The sequence below is a fragment of the Astatotilapia calliptera genome, chromosome 4, assembly GCF_900246225.1.
Source record: "Astatotilapia calliptera chromosome 4, fAstCal1.2, whole genome shotgun sequence".
In the NCBI taxonomy this organism is placed as follows: domain Eukaryota; kingdom Metazoa; phylum Chordata; class Actinopteri; order Cichliformes; family Cichlidae; genus Astatotilapia; species Astatotilapia calliptera.
Window position 1 is genome coordinate 1,168,830 of NC_039305.1, and position 19,995 is coordinate 1,188,824.

At 43.1% G+C, this 19,995-nt stretch overlaps 1 protein-coding gene, 2 long non-coding RNA genes and 1 pseudogene across 3 annotated transcripts; 3 read left to right on the top strand and 1 right to left on the bottom strand.

Moving 5' to 3' along the window:
* Positions 1–1,982: 1,982 nt before the first annotated feature.
* Positions 1,983–2,398, bottom strand: LOC113019969 (uncharacterized). Its single transcript, XR_003272126.1, has 2 exons — positions 2,273–2,398; positions 1,983–2,196 (listed from the first exon to the last, which is right to left on the bottom strand). It is a non-coding gene; the product is annotated as an uncharacterized LOC113019969 (long non-coding RNA).
* Positions 2,399–8,277: 5,879 nt separating this feature from the next.
* On the top strand, positions 8,278–10,926 carry LOC113019970 (GTPase IMAP family member 4-like). Its single transcript, XM_026163636.1, has 2 exons — positions 8,278–8,379; positions 9,410–10,926. Exons 1-2 carry the CDS (start codon positions 8,355–8,357, stop codon positions 10,156–10,158), a joined length of 774 nt encoding a protein of 257 aa, XP_026019421.1. The 5' UTR covers positions 8,278–8,354; the 3' UTR covers positions 10,159–10,926.
* A 3,060-nt stretch (positions 10,927–13,986) lies between these two features.
* On the top strand, positions 13,987–19,995 carry LOC113020142 (GTPase IMAP family member 4-like; annotated as a pseudogene).
* LOC113020144 (uncharacterized) lies at positions 15,210–16,136 on the top strand. Its single transcript, XR_003272160.1, has 3 exons — positions 15,210–15,241; positions 15,361–15,418; positions 15,567–16,136. It is a non-coding gene; the product is annotated as an uncharacterized LOC113020144 (long non-coding RNA).

Here is a 19,995-nt window from a genome sequence, read left to right on the forward strand (position 1 = left end):
TTGGTTGAGACATCAACCACTTTCAGTTGCTGTGGTCAGTGTAAATAGTTACGTGCAAGCCTTCGACATAGGGTCCAAGGCCCAGATGACAGCCAGACACTCCTTCTCTGGAGTCGAGTAGGGTTTTACTGATTTGTGCAAGGCATGGCTAGCCACAGCAACATCTTTGCCATCCTAATACTTCTGCATTAATGCTGCTCCAAGACCAGCATCACATGCATCAGTGTGAATGAAGAATGGACGGGAACCTGAGGACTGGTGCTGAGGCTATAGAATGTTTCAGAAAGTCTACAGCTGCTCGGCACTCTGGAATGACACTCTTCGTCCTTTTTAGTGAGGACATGACGGGCATAGCCATGTACAAAGCGGCGACAGTAGCCAGTTAGGGCAAGGAACTGTCGCACCTGCTTTGTTGTGGCACTTTGAACTCACAGCTCTCACCTTGTCAGGGTCAGAATGGATCCCCTCTGGCATAACCCAATAACCAAGGAAGGTGAGTTCTGTAAGGCAGAATTGGCATTTGCTTGGTTATAAAGAGAGGCCAGCGGACTAAAGCCTACCAAGGACCTCTTTTAGGTCAAGCAGGTGTTGCTCAAAAGTCGTGGTGTGACAACAATGTCATCCAGATACACCGCGCAGGACTTATAAACCAGGCCAGCTAGAACATTGTTTATAAGCTGCTGAAAAGTCACAGGGGTGTTACACAGGCCAAAAGGAAGGACTCTGAAACGAAACAGGCCACAGTGCATGATAAAAGTAGTCTTTGGTTTAGCTTCTTCAGCAATGGGGACCTGCTCAAAACCTTGAGCGAGGTCTAGTGTTGTGAGAAACTTCCCTCTTGACAAAAAGTCCAGTGTTTCATTCACTTGCGGGAGTGGGTAAAAATCTTTCGCGGTCAGCTAATTTAGACCATGGAAGTCAACACAGAACCGTGGTTCGCGGGGGGGTTTGTTCACAGTGACCATGGGAGCAGCCCATTTTCACAGATCATCCATAATTACAGTTCTCATTGGGACACGTATTGTTAGTGAAGTGTGAGTCATAAAGTCCATCCCAAGAACCAAGGGGGATGTCAGGTCCTGCACTATCACAAACCGTTGATAGACTTGCTTGCCCATAAATCCAATGATTAACCAGGTTATTCCTAATGGATTGCAGTTAGTGCCATTGGCCAGTCTTATGGGTGGAGAATTCCACAGATTCTTTAATGACTTTTTTTTTTCAGGCAACAGGTCTGCATTTACTGCTGGAAGAGACTAACCTGTATCTAGTGTGGCATCCAGAGCTGCTCCATTAACGTTCACATAAACTCTGGGAGGGGCGTTCCACGGTGATTGTGAAGCTCCAGAAACGTTTCGTCATCATCCAGGTGACGTCTTCAGTCTCAGCGGACTGCAGCTTTCAATCTTATAAACAGTACATTTGCATAATGACTGAAACCAGCCCAGTGAAGGGACAATGGGCTGGGAGGTCAGTTCCTTAATCTTAATTATGCAAATTCTCGAGGCCTGGAGTTCGAGACCCCTGATCTAAGTGCTCTGTTGGGATTGTATAAGTGGAGGAGTTCAGAGAGATAGCTGGGCGCTAAATTATTTAGAATTTTAAAAGTGAACAAAAGAATTTTAAAATCTATGCGATATTTAACAGGGAGCCAATGTAGTTTGGCTAAAATTGGAGTGATGCGTTCATAGATTCTCGTACCTGTTAAAAGACGCGCAGCTGCATTTTGAATTAACTGAAGCCGGTAAAGAGAAGAGTGTTGGAGGCCGGAGTAGAGGCAGTTACAGTCATCCAATCTGGATGTGATAAATGCGTGGATAAGCTTTTCAAGGTCCTTTAAAGGAGGGAACGGCTTTGCTTTGGAAATCTGACGCAACTGGCAAAAGCTGTTTTTTTACCACAGTGGAGACCTGTTTCTCAAGTTTTAAAGAGCCATCCAGGAACTGTCACGGGAGTGGAACGGACTCAGGCGCAGACTGAGGTAGCACAGTTCAACGACACTTTATTAATCACACTGGTGCACTATATACACGTGAAGGGGGGGGAAACACCAGGGTCCCGGGGATCACTTGGCTGGGGAGACACACTTCTTCGCACTCGCTCTGCTCCTCGTCCAAACAGTCTCCACACAAGCAGCTCAGCTCACTCTCCTACTCACGGGGTCCAGGGGTCACAAAAGGGCTGATCCAGGTAAACCTGTTTACACAGACGAGGGTAAGTCGAAGGCAAACACGGGAACAGTAGAATCGCAAGGAAGCCAGGCAATACTAACGAGAGTTACTCAATATTCCAGCGACGAACAGCTCAGAGCCCCAGCCTTAAGAGCCAGAGAACTGCAATCCGCTCGAGATCAGCTGCAGGTGCGTGGGCCAAGGGCAGGAGCCCAATCAGAGCTCCGCCCAGGCAGACAGGTAGGAGAGACAGAGTGAGAGAAAAACAACAAACACTTGTGGCCACACTGGGCTGGCCGGGGAGGCACAGGGACCATGACAGGAACACTCACAGGTTCCTTACAGTGAGCGAGAGATGGCTAGCGAGAGGGCCAAGGGCATCAGCTAACTGGTCTAGCAGAGTGTGACTACCAAAGACTATGATTTTGGTCTTATTCTCGTTCAGTGTAAGAAAATTATGTGATAACCAAAATTTAACTTCATGCAAACAGTTGAACAGAGGTTGCAAAGAAGCAGACACATTGGATTTCAAAGGTGAATAAATCTGGATATCATCAGCATAACAGTGAAAGGAGATGTTGTATTTACTAAAAATTAATCCCAACGTCAACATGTACAAAGAGAAGAGAGCAGGGCCGAGCACGGACCCTTGAGGCACACCACAGTAAATAGGGGCAGAAGCTGAGGAGTGTTGCCCCATAGCAACAGAGAACGACCTCTCTGAGAGGTAGGATTTAAACCAAGTTAAACCGTACCTTTGAGACCAACAACATGTTCCTGTCTTGACAGAAGAATGTTGTGGTTAACCAAAGCAGCAGTCAAGTCAAGTAAAACTAAAACCACGGAGTATCCAGAGTCAACAGTTAAAAGAAGATCATTAACAACTCTAAGTAAGGCTGTCTCTGTGCTGGGGCGAGGTTTCAAACCAGACTGAAACTTGTCATTAATACCATTTGCATCTAAAAAGGCCTGAAGTTGTTTTAGAACTACCGTTTCCAATATTTTGGAAATAAAAGGGAGTTTGGAGATCGGCCTGTAGTTAGTGAGACCATTAGGGTCAAGATTTTTCTTTTTCATAATAGGTTGCACAACAGCATGCTTAAAGACAGACGGTACACAACCTGATGACAATGATGCATTCAGCAGAGATAAGATACAAGGACCAATAACATGTAAAGCTTCCTTAAAGAAACGAGAAGGAAGAATATTATGCGGGGAACCAGAGATTTTGAGATGATCAATTATGTCTTTTAAAGCAGAATAAGACACTGGCTCAAACTGTTGGAAGACAGTCAAGCATTCAGAGGCTGGAACTGGGTCTAAAACTGACGATGAATGAGATGGATGAGAAGCCCTTAGAGCTGAGATTTTATCAGAGAAATACTTTAAGTATTTATCACAAAGAGCAGGGGAGGCATCCCTATAAGTGATAGTGCGAGGGTTTATCACAGAGTTAAAAGTATTGAAAAGGGCTCGGGGGTTGTGGCTATTAGTCATGATAATGCTGGACAAAAAGGCAGATTTGGCAGCTTTAACAGACTTTTGATACTTTTGATATAATTACGGAGGATGTCCAGAGAGACGTGGAGTTTGTCTTTCCTCCATTTTCATATCTCATCACTCTCCACTTTCTGTTCATCTGAGAAAAAGACACAATTTGCTATTGCATTGATCGATTATTTATTATCCACACTTAACAACTCTTGCACCTGATCCATAATAAAGCAATGATAGAAAAAATGTTATAGAACCAAAGCATTGTGTTTATTTATTTTTTTCACTAGCTGGGCCCACGTCCTCATTTTAGGTTTGACAGCGTTTTAGTAGGTAAAGGTGATGCTTGGACATGAGTTGAGCTGTGGTTTGGGGAAGGCCTCGAAGGGGACTGGCGACGGCTCCCATGCCTGGCAGATCCCCAAAGAAGGCGTCCCCTAGAAGGTCGAAGATCTCAGCAGTAACAATTTGATTTTCAATTCAACGTATTTATACGGCACCAAATCACAGTGACAGACGCCTAAAGACCCTGCAATGATGTCTGGCAGAACCAGGCTCACGGAGTGGCGGGGCCATCTGCTGTTTTTGGGGTGAGAGAGAGAGAACAGGACAAAGATAAGTGCAGGGAGAGCGAACGCCGAGTGACATCCCCACCGAAAGGAGAGGGAAATAACTGGTGGCAGGCCAGCGAAGATGAACAGCCCTCAGTAAAGTAGTCGAGGATTTCATGAAGTGGAGTGGATGAGCTCGGACAATTAGGAAGGAATGTTTGGAGAAGAGATCAAATGAAGGGTTGATTAATTGAAACACTGACTGGAGGAAAATTGCCTTCTGTAATGATCAGCCCCCAAATTGTCAGAGAGCAGAGTGCGAGTCCACCAAACTTCATGGGAGATGATAAGATGTTTAGACGTAGTCAGAACTGTGAGTTGGCTTAGAGAGCGGTCTTGAATGACGGTGTCGAGGGTGGATGCTAGATGATGCTAGTGAAAGCACATGAAAAGTGAAGGGACGCCATGAAGAATTAGGCACATTGTGCGGTTTGGATGTCTTAAAAGGGGCGATAGAGGACAGAATCTGGTATCCCCGAACCATGAAAGTTCGCTGGTGCTTTGCAAAGACAGGAAAGATGGCAGAGAAACTGGCATCTCGGTGCCGGCTGGGTTTGTTGCTACATCTTGCGGAAGACTGGACAAAACGGAGAAACTGGTTAGAGGAATGGGATCCCAGTGCCGAAAGCTTGCTGCTGCCATTGCAAATGATGGAAATAGGGAGCCTAGCATCCCATTCACACACACACTGACACAGATACACACTCACTCCCCTTCCCCACTCCAAACTCCTCCGATACTTGCCTCCCATCCGGCGCAGACGGTGGGTCAGCTGGAATGTGCAGTGATGCAGCGACCCTGATGCCGCTTACTCGGCTCACTCCCTGTTGCTTGTCATGTGTTTTCATGGTGTTATGGTGTGAAGATTCATGCACTTTTGTGCTGTGATGTTTTTGTTTTCTGAGCAGAGTTTCTTTGTTCCTCCTCGACTGTCCATTGTTGTTATACATTTCATTGTTTTCTTTACATTACCTGTTGTGACCTGCCTCCCCAATGTGATGTATGTACGTTTAGAAAAGGTCCAATTTTGCTGCAGGCAACTGCAAGGGACAAATAAAGGCTTAAATCAATCAACTATAGTCTATGTGCACTTTCCCCTCCTGAGTCACCTGATGGTTTGCCAGAATCTCTTCGAGGCAGTCCAAAAGTCTTTTTCCATGGCCTCTCTGAACTCCTCCCACACATGAGTTTTTGCTTTAGCCACTGCCCGAGCCTTGTTCAGCCTGTTGGTTCCTGGTTGGCTTCCTCTGAAGTTATCAAGGCTAATCAAGCCCGATAGGACTCCTTCTTCAGGCTGGTGGTTCCCTTTCACCTCTGATGTCCACCATCAGGTTCGGGGCTTACCACCTTGACAGACACCAACCACCTGGAAGTGCTGAACAGGGTCCATTCAGACTAGTGCGCCCTTGCAATGCTGTCAAAGATCTGCTGCAGGTGGGTGTTGAAGATCAGTAACTCTACCCCAGATAGAGCAAACTATTTCCTGGATCTTCTGCTCATAGGGGTTTTTGAGTCGCTCTTCATCTGGTCCCTCACCCAGGACCAATTGGCCATGGGAGACGCTACCAGGGGACAAAAAGCCCCACAAGACACACAAACCCCTCCACCTTGATAAGGTAATGAATCCCGGATAGCAATGGCATATAGAAAGTATTATTTTTATGTCATAGCTGATCAGAGGTAATATAGGCATTGATAAATAACAATTAGCATCCTGAAAGCCTCTGTGATCCAGGCACTTTAAGTATTTTAAAAACCTTTTCCAAACTTAAATAAGTTAAAATTTAAAGTAAAGTAAAAGTAAAAGGAGACTTTTCATCAATCTATCCCACATGAGATGAACCAGATCAGAAACAGATTCAACATCATGGCATCAGCACTGCTTTCTGCTCCTCTGCATCACAGCCATGAACCTGCTGCAGGTGATTCACACTGTGATGGATCCATCACACTGATGCTCACAGCTGGGTCTGGAGAGCACCGAGCTGAACTTAACCAGATGTTGTCTTCAGACTGTGAGTCTTGGAGTGTAAAGCTGATGGGGATCAGCTCTCATCGTAGCTGCAGACACTTCAGGTCACTTCACCCTTTAACCTCAGCCTGTGGCTGTATCCCAATTCAGGGTCTGCAGCCTTAAAGGCCGCATTTTAAGGCCGATTACGTCACAGCGACGCGCCGAAGGCTGTCCCAATTCAAAGGCTGCTCGAAATGCGGCCCTGAAATGCGTCCTTCATTTCCCTGAATTTTAAGGACGTGGCAGTGTAGACTTCGTGGCCCAACATATCCCAGAATGCATAGCGCGGCGGTGGGTGTGGATAAATTTGCTGAAAAAAACGGCGGATGAGGGGCGGCCGAAGAGTAAACTTTAAGTACTGAATATTATGTCACTTATTTATGTGCAAATGTTTAATAACGAAGAACATTAAACATTCCTGTTGGCCACATGTCAGCAAAGTCATGTGACATTAGTGACGTTTGTACTAACTTGGTTTTAAAGCCTTTACTTTAAAATATACGTCGTTCAATAGCTGAGCTTAATCTTACAGAGAATGATCAAAGCTCATGTAGCAACAAACAAATGAACAAAAGATTTTCTCCTTCATTTCTGTCAAACACAGCTGTATGACACGTTTCCAGCTGTTAGTATCATGGTTGCTAGGCAACCTGGGCAGCGCAACAGAGGCTTTTTTTTTTTAACTTTATTGACAAACAACAGTATCAGCGCAACGGAGGCTAGACCGTCCCATTACACAAGCCTCGTACTTCCGGCCTTAGCGGTCTTTGAGTACGCGGCCCTTGAGGATCGTTGAGGCTGCGTACTTTAAGGCTGCAGACCCTGAATTGGGATACAGCCTGTGTCAGACGTTTCAAACCCAGACAGACCAGCAGGTGTAGTTTCTCCTGTGGCCACCAGAGGGCAGACGTTCAGCAAACAGCTGCACTGCTCCTCAGAGTCCAACATCCTCAAACCAGGAGGCGGGCTCAGTGCTGGGGAGGAGCTGGACCATCAGAGAGGAGGGGGTTATCAGAAGTGAGGAGAGGAGCGCGCTCAGTCAGGACGGCTCACTGCTCCTCTGAGCATCACAGGGAAACACGAGTGATTTAAGCCTTAAAGCTGTGATTTTTAAAGTGTTACCTCAACCACACTGATGTAGCTGCTGTTGTAATCAGAGGTTGTCAAAGATTTTCATTTCAAAAGCCAAAATAGCTCTCGCCCACACTCTGACCCACAACTTTTCTCAGTCATTAATGATAAAAGAGTTTAAGGGTTTGAGAACAGCTTGGTCGTTGAAGCTGCAGCTGGTAGCTTATAATAACATATAACCTCCAATAAAAGTCCTGGAAATTCACTCACAAAACTGAAGCTCAGATTTCTTAGAGGGTCTGTTAGTACAGTAACCTCACAGACGATGTGTCATATCAATGAAAATGCTCCAGCAGCACAAACACTGTGCAGAGATCTAGTTCAGGGACTCCAGTTAGCTGAGGTGAAGCCTAGAAGACTGCTAGCGGCTACCTGTGTCACCATCCACCTGTCTGAGCGTTTTCTGGTCTGATTACTGACCTGGAAGATCCGCAGTAAAAACAAAGGAGAAATGCACATTTCAAGACAAGAAATAATCGCCTAACATGTTTCATTTTTGAATAGATATTTCTGATTCCTGTGTAAAAGAAAGGACGTGTCCTTTCTATCAAAGGTCGTCGTACTGATGTGCACTTCTGCCAGCTCTACGCAGGATCTTTGTGAACGGCTTCATTTTATTTTCAGGTCCTTGCATCATCTTTTTTGTACACACTGTTTTAAATACCACGTCCCACTTTCTTAAAAAGAATTAAACTAATTAAATTTTAATAAGTGAAAAATCCCAGCACCCTGTTGGTTGAACCTTTCTTTTTTTGGTCCTTGAGTCTGCATCTCATTCTGACTCGTGCTCTGTGATTGGACGGCTCTTTCGGAAACCAGTTTGGTGATGTGTGTTCAAGGGGAGGGAACTATACAGACGTTATTATAAAAACATGAAGTTACAAAGAAGAGGACCCACTCGTGACTGCCCACCAACCACATCTAGCAGGCAGGATGGCCGGCAAACATGCAAATGATGGTAAGAACGTTTTAAATTTGAGCTTTTGGATGAACCAGCAGAGCGAGGACTCGTTCTCTTCCTCAGACTAATATTTCCAGGTTTACGTTCGTGTATGTTAACTGTCAGCCTGTGGAGTTACCTGTAACTTTGAAAGTAACTTTACATTTCTCACACACTTTGATGTTTTAGTCAAACTCAGCTTTCTTGTCACATTCAACAGATGCTGCCAATATTCAGTGACGCTTCCACCGTCACACAACAGCTGCTCGTTATACTGTTCATGTTATTAGACAAAAACACAGAGAACAGCAGTTCATCTGGAGAATTCAGTGAAGTTTAAAGACTTCAGCTGCAGATGTTCACTGCACGATTTAAACTAAATGTTTAAAGTTTAGAGTTTCACTCAAAGGTCCCTTACAGATGTTTTACTAACTTGGTGTTTCAGCAAAACTAGAAAGTCATTTTGTTTCTGACATGATGTAATTTATGTTATTTATTTATATTTATAATGGAGTGCTTTACTATCATTGGTTGTAGTTTAATAGTTACAGTTTCAGACATTTTCTTCCTTTTAGCTGTTTAACTGTATTCTTAGGACAGAGCTCCAGGAGGCGTGAACATCATTAATGCTCCTAAAATTATTTTCATACTTAAATAAAACTTTACTTTCATTTCTATCCATGTATTATACTGAAAGGGTTTTCTTTAAATAGATGGCTGCCTGGTTCACATGGCAGGTGACTGCTGCAGAACTGAGACGCCTTAAAAACCATCTGAAGCCTTTCAGGTGTTTTGCAGTATTAGACATAAAGAGCACCGAGTCATCAGCAAAGCAGCGTTTAGCTCAGTGAGACTCTACAAAGCTGGAGGCGTGTGGGGTAAACCTGGAGTCAGCTGTTCAACCCAGACTAACTGATCATGTCTTTGAAAAGCAAAGGAAGCAAATAGGATCAATTTAAGCTAATGTCAGTTGTTGTTGTCTAGATCAGTCACACTGTGACTGCTGCAGTGTTGATGTGTGATGAATGTCGTGTAAATTCTCAAACAGGGCCGACAAAGCTGAGGATTATCCTCGTTGGGAAGACTGGAGCTGGGAAGACTTCAACCATCAACACGTTCCTGGGTAAACCTGCTGTGAAGAAGAACCGCCTTCTCTCAGATACAACACCGTGCAAGACGGAGACGGCACAGTTTGGAGACCAAGAACTGGTTTTAGTTGATACTCCTGGTCTGTGCCAAACCAACTATAAAAAAGAGGAAGTGCTGAATAAGATCACTGCATCCGTGTTTGAGGCTGATCAGGGTCCTCATGTGTTCCTGTATGTGCAAAAATGGGTGGGAGATAACACACAAGACGAGAAACGAGTGGAAGCCCTGAAGAAGATGTTTGGCGACGCGTCAGGGCCTTACTTTTTCCTCTTGATGACTGTAGATGGAGCTGAGGATGAGGATAAGATAACAAAGTTTACTCAGAGAGTTGGTTTTAAAACAGAGAACTATTGTGTCCTTAACAACAAAGGTGAAAAAGACCAGAAAACTGAAAAGGTAAAGGAGCTGGTGGACAAAATCAATCAGGTGGTGCAAACTAACAAGGCAGAGGGCAAAGAATATTACACCAAGGAAATGTTGGAAGAACATAAGAACAGGCTGAAACCAACATATCAGGTCAGTGATGCAAACAGGGACCTGACCTCTGTGGTGGGGGGCTTGTTAGCTTCTATGCTGGGTGAAGAATTAGCTCAGAAAGTGATACAGTTTAATTCTTACCTGGCAAAGGAGTGTGATGAATGGCTCTGACTGTAGCCGTGCAACAGCCACTTACAACATCCAGCACGATGAAAAGGATCAGCGAGGGTCATGAGACTTTTTCTTAAACTGATTATGTGACTTAAAGCCTTCAGACTGAGTTTGAAGAAACGACATCCTTTGATGCATTAACGACCATCCAGCCCTGTTTTTAATGCAGCGCCGCCCGAAGATCACGAGCGTCCAAACCTGATGAACGATGTTGTTGCACAGAGCGTCTCTGAGTGTTGATGTCACTGTGCTGTGGCTGATGATGAGCATTATTCTGAAATTGTTCTCCAGTTTGTAGATGCAGGTTTGTGCTGATTGGTGAGCTTTTATTTCTGACGCTGCGTCTCTCACCCTGATCGAGACAACCAGCGGTTTCCTCTCAGTACCTCTGAGACGTGTTGACATCGTCATTTCATATGTATTCTTCATGATTTTTAATGTTCCCCTTCTGTTTTTCTTCACATTTGAATGTTTTTGGAGTTAGGTTCGGACACATTGGCAGTTTACTTTCATGCTTTTGATCGATTAAAACTGTGAACATTTTTGCTGCTGCAGGACTTGTTAAAGTTGCTTCCTTATATGTTTTTTCTACAGTTTGTTAAATTTGCAGAAACAATGATAAAATGTCCAAATTAAAATAAATTGGCCTTTTAAATGTCACCTGTCCCGACTCTCTTTCTACTCGTGTGCTGTTTTTTTCTGTTATAACGTTAGATTGCCGAGTGCTGCAACTTTATTCCAGCATTAGTTGGGATGTAAGTATAAAGGAACGAGCTCTTTATGCGCAGGTATTTATGGCTGCAGCTGTATTACCAATGCTAACATTCTCTTATTTTGAAAAGTATTGATACGGCCTCTCTTTCCCCTCTTGTCCACAGCTCATATAGCTCAGCGCACACACAGGCATGCATTAGACTGGATCGTTAGCCTCACTTCTATAAACTTGATTAATTTTGTAAAGAACAATTCTCACACACAAACAACGAGTCCTCTTCAGCTCTGCGGTTCAGAGTCAGCAGCAGCTGAGATTTAATCATGTGGAGTTTATCAGCACTGACAGAGACATTCAGGCTCTGACTCAGCTCCTGTCCTCCTGCTGTGACCTGAAACAGCCTCAGTGCTCCATGTTTATGCCTCAGGTTCTAAAATGCATCAGAGGTTTGTGAGACCAGCTCTGCTGAGTTAGTGATGTCTCTGTTGCCTGTCCATACAAACATAACAAATGTTAATTATGTTCGAGTATTGTTAATGACTGAGGGCGGGAGTAATGTGGACACTGCTCCAGTCTGTCGTGGTGAAGCAAGGAGGGGAAAGTAAAGCTGTCAGTTTACCTGTTCCTGGTCTCATCTGTGCTCATGAGCTTTGGGTAGTGAAGAAATGAAAGTGTGAATACAAGAAATGAGTTTGCTCTAGAGGATGGCCGTATTTTCTGGAGTGATGCGGTCAGGAGTTCAGTCAACAGCAGCACACTGACGTGGTTTGGGCACCTGACGAGGATGCTTCTGGCAGCTTCCTGTGTGAGGCGTTATGAGCATGTCCATATGAAAGGAGACACCTGGGCAGACTGAGGACACTGCTCCTGAAGACATAAGAAATTATGTCTCTGGGTGACTTGGTGTCTCGCTAGAAATAAGTGCTTGGGTTAAGGAGGTCTGGGCATCTCTGCTGAGACCACTGCCTTCATCATCTGGACCTGGAGAAGAGGCAGAAAATGGTTGGATGGATGTGGCAACTGTGTCAATCAGCTAAATGTGGCACTGCTGCCTGACCCCCAGATCTGTCAGACCCCATCAGGATCCCCCTCAGAGCTGAGGACGCCATCATCCACCTGATGCCTGTTATCGGACCCGGAGTTAGCAACATCCCCCAAGAACCCGAAGAGGAGAGTCCTGGCCCCTAGCCCTGCCAGTGTAGCAGAAATGATGAGGATGATGATGCAGCAGCAGCAGTTCTTCTCTGCGTGAGGAGCTTAATGTTGTTCGTGTGTAATTTACGTTGAGTAGGCTAACCACGTTATTACATTAATGCATGTAAGGTGAACTAGCAAACATCATCATAGCTACATGCGGCTGTCTTCTTGTTTGATGGCAGATACTCCCTTCACCCTGGCCAAAAAGGCTAAAATGACCAAAGAAAAAGAGGAAAACAGCTAAACATGAGAGGTTTTTGGACAAAGTTTGTTTTTTCCATTGTTTAAGCCCTGCTTCCAGCCAAGAGTGATGCCATATATGCCCCATAGCTGCAGAAAAGGCTAACATTGTTATATTTTTACAAAAAAACAGCTGAACATGAGAGGTTTTTGGACAAAGTTTGTGTTCTCCATTCTTTAAGCACCGGTTTGAGCACCGTTTAACCCTTGTGTGGTGTTCATATTTTTGTTACTCAGCCAGTGTTCATGGGTCTGGTGGACCCGCTAGAGTTTTGGCTTTCCAAATTAACACTATCAAACAATTTTATGTTAAATTACTCAACAGATGTTTACTTCATCCCAATTACAAGACATATGAACAGCAAACATGGTTAATTTTTTCCCTTTACCTTTGTTAGATCACATTTATGAATTAATGTGCTTCTCGTTTTTCTTTTATATAAAATGTTATAAATAAATCAGTTATAATCAAGTGGAGTGAGTGGAAAGACACAACACATTTACACGTGAAAAAATAATTAATTGTTTAATTTTTCTTTTGAAAAAAACTGAACACGGGTCTCACAGACCCGAACACCATACAAGGGTTAAGCACCGGCACCGTTTCAAAAGTACCGGTTTGGCACCGGTATCGGATAAAACCTAAACGATACCCATCCCTAGTTAAAACACCACTGCACTTTACAGGAAGAGCCAGAATCGTCTCTGAGGTCTTTTAACATCTGTCGGACAATGCTCAGGATTTTCTATGATTTTCTATGAGTCTGTTGTGGCCAGTACCATCATCTGTGCTGTTGCATGCTGGGAAAGCAGGTCAAGAGTCACAGATGCTAACAGACTCAATAAACTGATCAAAATGCAGTAATGTTGTAGGGATGGAGCTGTAAAGTTCACCTAATGCACAGCACACAGAGCAGTACACCCTCTTGCACATGCTCGACTGTAAAAATAACAAATAACAAAGTTCTACAGTTTAGAGTAAAATGTCAATCATATATATTTACTCTCTGTAATATTTTGCATATTTATATTTCTTAAATTTTGTCAGTTTCTTTGTAAAATATTTGTATTATTTGATTTAGTTCAGTCTGTTCTTATTGTCTTGGAGCAACTATAACCATATCATTTCTTCTGGGATTAATAAAGTATTCTGATTCTGAGCAAGGTTTTAGTCTCCCACCATGGTTTTATCCAACACTGACAGATAAATGCTCCGTGAAAAGGCTGCGTTAGGACACTGGCTGTGGTTAATAACCTGGGTTACAGACCGAGTGTACGTGATCTTTGGTGTTTGTTTTTCCTCCTTGCCTTTTAGTTTACGTTTCACTAACAGCTACAGTCACCTGTGTCACCATCCACCTCTCAGTTAAAGAGACCACGCCCCTAATTATGCAGACTTAAAGCCTTAGTTGAAGCAGGTGCGTTGTAAAAAGCTCAGTGCAGGAGCCTCTGCTGGACATTAGAGGAACTGCAGGTTTTGGTGCTTCAGTGCTGATGGTTCATCTCATCCTGACATTTGATCTGAATAACAAACACATTAATGCTGTTTTATTGTGATGTTTCCTGTTGTCGTCAGAAGGTTAAGTGTGAGGAGGCAGACCTGTGGAAATGCACTCTGATGATGCACTTTTTTCAGCCTTCTGATTGGTTTCTTTCAGCCGGACTTCTGATTGGACAGCTGAAGTTTAGGGGAGGGAACCAGGAGCAGACTTGAATATAGAGGTGAGTTGGAAATGTAAACAGTCAGAAGAAGACATGGATGGTCGTACTGCAGTGGAGACCAAGGTACTGATTGATCCACAGCCCATGGGTGAGTGTATTTGTCCTGCAGTGATCCTCAGGCTGGTGTGTGCTTTGAGTTTTGGGACAGTCATTATTTCCTGAAACATAAAACAGGAGCAGCTCTTTGCTTAAATCACTGGGACACGATTTCAGTTTCAGTCTGAAATGTTTTTTAGTTCACACATGTTAGGTTTGTTCATTTACTCTCAGTCTAAAGCTTGATCAGCACCAAGCTGCACTCAAAGAAATCATTTCTGATTTTTAAGCTGTAAAGATTTTATATCACAGATAAGAGGAAAATAACCAAATGAATCTCATATGACTCTTAATATTTGAGTCAATAATAGAAATTATAAATATATAATAATTCAAGTTTTATAAAACTCTGAGCTGATGAGTTGATATTAATAAAAGTTTTAAATGTATCATCTGCTCATGAAATAAAACAGTTTCTGTTTTTTTAATGTGAATATTTTTATCGCACTTTTAAAACAAAGTTGTTCAATAATCAGATCCTTTCATTTTATAGAAAAACTATTGATGAGCTGTAAAATCATCATCAGGTGATCTGACAGTAAAGGTGATAAAGTCAGCGTTCAGTCCTGATATTTTAGGAGGCTTTATGATGGTGAGATGATTTTTTATTCTGGTATTTCTGGACGTTTTCTGTTTCAGTCAGTTCAAATCTATCGTGACAGCATTTCGCCGCCATTTTCCTTGCGATCCTCTAAACGTCTCGAACCTGTGCGGTTAAATCCGTCACATCTACGACTTTAAACTATAAATGTGATGAAATCAGTTTCTGTGGATTCACTGAAGTCTTTGTTCTTGGAGTGAAGCTGAAGCTTCTTCATATTTGGTTCTGGACACTCGGACTTCTTCACCTCTGTTCAAACTTCCTGGTAAGTAAACTGATTTATTAACAACAGTTTGATTTTTAATATGATGAAATAAACGAGGGTGACAGCGAGCAGTTAACCAGCTTTACTTTGGTATCAGTAGCATTAGCTTTTGTGTTGATGTTAATCCAGCTAATAAACTGTAATATGCAAATGCTATAAATGAACTTTTAAACCTGACTTTGGTCCAGTTCTCTCATTTTCACTGCCTTGTTGTGTCTGTCGGTCTTTAGATGCAGTTCTCTCCTCGTTGGTAAGGATGCAGACTTTCTTTTCAGCAATAATTTTCAGATCATGAGTTGAATATTTTTGTAAACACTAAATGTTTCATGTAAAAAGTCCTGACTCCTCTTCATGTTTAATCCTCTGCAGCTTCTATCAGATTCAGTCTGCAGCGATGTGGAACCGAGTCTGAAATAATTCTCCTTTGGTGAGTGCAAAGTTCTCAGACATGAACAAACTTATATGGAGGTTTTATGACTCTTTACAGACACAGGTTATATAAAGCAGGATCACAGTGACGGCTTCATGTTCTGACGCTTCTCTGAAACACTTCCTGTTAAATCTGTTACTCCCAGTATTTCAGTGTATCACAGATACGTTAAACAGCTGGTAGCTGTCCACAGACGAGACCCAGGCCTTCCATTAAACTTCATGAGTGGCCGTTACCTGCTGGCATAGCAGCTGTTTGTACTGATGACCCAGAATGAAGCTTCTATGTGCACACCTGTGCTCCGCCTCAGCATCGCCCAGCTAAATCTGTGTGCCATCGATTTACTCAAGTTTCCAGAGGACATAAAAATAATGAAGTCCATGTCACATTCAGTCCAAAAACCTTTCTTCAAATGTTGATCTCAATCCTAACAGTGACATTTTGTAGTTTTATTGAATAACACTGAATTCAAACAGTGACCACATCCCATCATTTTTATATTTTATGAATAAACCTGATTATATCCATGTGAAACAATGAGTGTGATTTGTCCTCATATGTCTCGGGTCTGTTTTTTACAGAAGCTCCATCATCGGCTCCGTTTATTTAAAGAGCAGATGAAGATAACAGGCGTCATATGGGCAAATCAAATTTGTTCTATTTTCAAACAAAAGCGATATCATGAAGTCTAAAGGTTCTGCCTTTTAAATGTTTTTTATGAGACAGTGTCAAAATAAGACCATTTTTATTGATTCTCATTTTGTTTTGTCTTTTAAGCCACAGTGGGACTCCATAAACTGTTTCATGGCCGAAGTGTATCTCTACAGGACGAGACACTCAATAGAAAGATTGTTGTGTCTGGATGTCACTCTGAAACAGGTCGTGTGATAAATACTGAACTCTGGGCCATCTCTGTCCCATCTTTGCCAAACCATGTGCCATATTTTATTTGGGATTTTTGGTTAGAGTTGGGAGCCTAAACTGGGCTCTACATCTGCAGATGCACCAGAGCATGCCCGGTCAACAGGACCCCACCAGAGGCGGAGCCAGCCATTTTATACACCCGGGCTTAGCCCTATCCGGTCTTTAAGTGATGACGTGACAAATCCTACTTCCGGGCCTAAAGTAGTCTGCGTTTAATATGGCTTTTGTGTTGTTAACATGTTTAATGTTTTGTATTTTCTTCAATTTAATCTCAAAAAGCTCCTAAAACAGTCAGTGATCACTGTTGACCTCCCTCGGCTTTTATTACCGCTAATCATTTATTTAAGCTCAGTTTTTTTTTTTGTATTGTATTGTATTGTATCTTTATTTCAGACATATGCAGAAAAAACAACAACAATAGTTTTAACAGTTTTAACCTTACGATGTAGCTACAGCCCAGGGATTCCAAACCCCCTCAGTCAGGACATGCTATATTGTATTTAGATGGAAGCTAGCGAGCTAACTTCCTTTAAAACTTCCTAACTTCCTTTCCCCTTCCATCAGTACATAACTGAAACCGATTTAGAGAGTTTGTTTAGCCGTGGAGGGTAACAACAGAAAGTATGAAATAAACACACATGTAAGCAAGGGCTGGGCGATATATCGAGTTTTTTAAAAATATCGATATATTTTTATATGAGATATAAGATGTGACAATATCTTTTATATCGATATAGTCTATGTTACATTATAATTATAGTTGTGGAGCCACAAGTTTGCCTCTCTTTCATCCACTTTTGTCTTTACGCAACGTTACTCGACCTTGCCTCTCCTTCACTGAACACAACTCCCCCTCCTTCCCCATCGCTTCACCTGCAGGCAGCGACAAGATGGACACGGCAAATCTCCGTTAACGAGTTACTGCGCATCGCCCCATGCGTGGGGCTGGACGGCATCAACGTGTTAACGAGCTAACCACGCTAACAAGCTAACCACGCTAACGAGCTAACCACGCTAACGCCACGCTTTTTGTTATGCACAAAAACAACAGTTTTCTTTTATTTATGGAGCATTATTATTTAATAAATGCTGATAATTTATTTTTGAGTAGTTTTTTTCATGTACATCTATGCTGTATGTTAATAAAAGTGCCTGTGTGACATCTGGGACACAGCTTTGACTAAGAACTCTCTGTTTGTTCTTACTTTATGGCTTTAAAAAAAATATCGAGATATATATCTTATATCGCCATCCAGCTAAAAAATATCGAGATATGAATTTTGGGTCATATCGCCCAGCCCTAATGTAAGCTAAGACTCTCTAAAAAACAGCATTGTTGTTGTTCAGCTTTTCATTTCGCCATTTGTTGATTCACTCGAAGAACAAGTAACGTAATATGGGTCAAGTGATCAGTTTGATATCAATCTTTTGTGATACACCGTCATATTTACATTATTTGTACAGTAGGAATGATTTGCTTTTGTACCTGGTGAAACTAAGCTCTCCTCTGTGCAGCAAACTCGCAGGCAGCAGCTTCTCCCCCCTCGCTCACATGTGTAAGTGCTCAGTCGCCCAGTGCCTGAGCTCGGATCATACCAAAATTAGGGGGGATTTACGACTGTGCGTCATGTAGTTTTTGTTTTATACAGTTGTCAGTCAGGCATCTAACTATGAAACAAATAACACTCCAAGACCCCGGGCTTCTGATAAGATTACCCGGGCTTAAGCCCAGTAAGCCCGGGTTTGACCCCATCCCCCCCCAAAAAAGAAAACATCAGTATATTAATCAGCAGCTTAGAGTTGCTGGTTGCAGCATGCTTTGCTAGCTTTAAGTCAGCTAACTTTACTTGACCAGGAAATTAATCCCGACTCCAGGTTTCTCCAAACTCTAACTATATCCATTCCTGATTAGAGCCACACCTTTTTGTCCTCATGCTGAAGCACACTTGGGTTCTGCTGCAGGACTCTGTAGTGACCTCAAAGTCCCGACCTGAATCCGATTGAGATGCTGTGGCATGACCTTAAAAAGTTGGTTCATGCTCAAAAGCCCTCCAAAAATGAGTGGGCCAAAACTCCTCCACAGTGCTGGAAGATTCATTGGCAGTTACAAGGTACATTTGAGATTCAAGAGGTTGTTCTTCCGAAACATGAGATACGAGCACGAGAGATTTTGGGCAATCTTTTTTTGTGTCTCTGCTGAAAGATTTTGTGTTTCCTTGTCTGTGAACGTTCTTAGTCATCGTAGTCTAAGGAGCTTAGAAAGAAAAGCTTCTGGACTTTCTTAAGTTGCTTGAAGACGTTTCACCTCTCATCCGAGAAGCTTCTTCAGTTCTAAGGTCAAATGGTGGAGAGTCCCAGATTTAAGTCCAGTGGCACATGAGCCAAGGTGTGAAACTGGGTGTGGGTCCCAATCAGCCAGAGTTTCGGGTGTGTTCATTGTGAAACCTGGCCCCACCTTATCATGTGATTTCCTGAGGACAGATGGCCCAGGATGTGAGTGGGCATTAAGGCGTCTGGGAGGGATCTCAAAACTGGAGATAGATGGCAGAGAGTTGGTGTCGTAAACCACCGCCTCTGTTCAAAGATGGTCGCTCACAGTGGACATAGATGGTTTCTTTCACTCCTCTTTCAAACCATCTGTCCTCTCTGTCCAAAATGTGAACATTGGCATCCTCAAAAGAGAGGATCCTCTTTTGAGAATTTCTAAGCTCCTTAGACTTTGTGTTTCCTTGTTAATAAACGCTGATTGTTCATTCCTCCTGCCTTCATGTTTTATATTTCCTTCCTCGCAGCTGCTTTATGATTTATGTCAGTGCTGTAAGAGATGGTGACTGGGACAGTTCTCACATACTAATATTCTTCCAACAGATGACCTGAGGATCGTGCTGTTTGGGAAGACCAGGGTTGGTAAAAGTACTCTAGGAAACATCATCATGGGGAACACAGAGACTTTCACCTCAAAGGATTCGTCCAAAGATCGCACACAGAAATCCCACAGCACTGTGGAAGGTCAAAAAGTGGCTGTTGTTGATACTCCAGGTGTGTTTAAACCTGGAAAACATGAAGATGAGCTGGTGAACGAGATCAAGCGATCCATTGATCTTGCCAGTCCTGGTCCTCATGTGTTCCTGCTGGTGCTGAGGTTCGGTATGATCACCTCTGAAGAATTAGAGGTACTGGAGGTTTTTGTGCGCACCTTTGGCAGACGTGCATTGGCCTACACAACAGTGGTGTTCACCCATAGAAATGAAGATGAAGACTATGAAGCTAACATACAGGAGGCTATGATCGAGAGTAAGGATTTCAGAGAACTCATTGAGCAGTGCCAGTGGAGATATTTTGCTTTTAACATTGAAGACAAAAGTCCTGCTCAGGTCACCGAGCTGCTGAAGAAGATAACACCGATGGGAAAAGATTACTTCTACACTCCTGACATGCTCCAAGAGGCTGGAAAACCGGACGAGCAGGACGAAAAACCAAAAACAGCAGAAACAACAGGCAGGCGTGCGCTTCTGGAAAGGACTGGATTGGTGGGAATCATTTTGGGATCTGTGGGGGGATATTTACTTGGAGGTGGTGAGCTGACGTCTACATCGGGAGCTTTACTGGGAGCTTTAGGGGGTTCAGTACTGTCGATGGGAACAACAGCT

Excerpts from the sequence above, each read along its gene's own strand:
- LOC113019970 (XM_026163636.1), top strand. The coding sequence starts at position 8,355 with ATGGCCGGCAAACATGCAAATGATG. Across the intron at positions 8,380-9,409 it reads CGGCAAACATGCAAATGATG|GGCCGACAAAGCTGAGGATT; the intron begins GTAAGAACGTTT and ends ATTCTCAAACAG.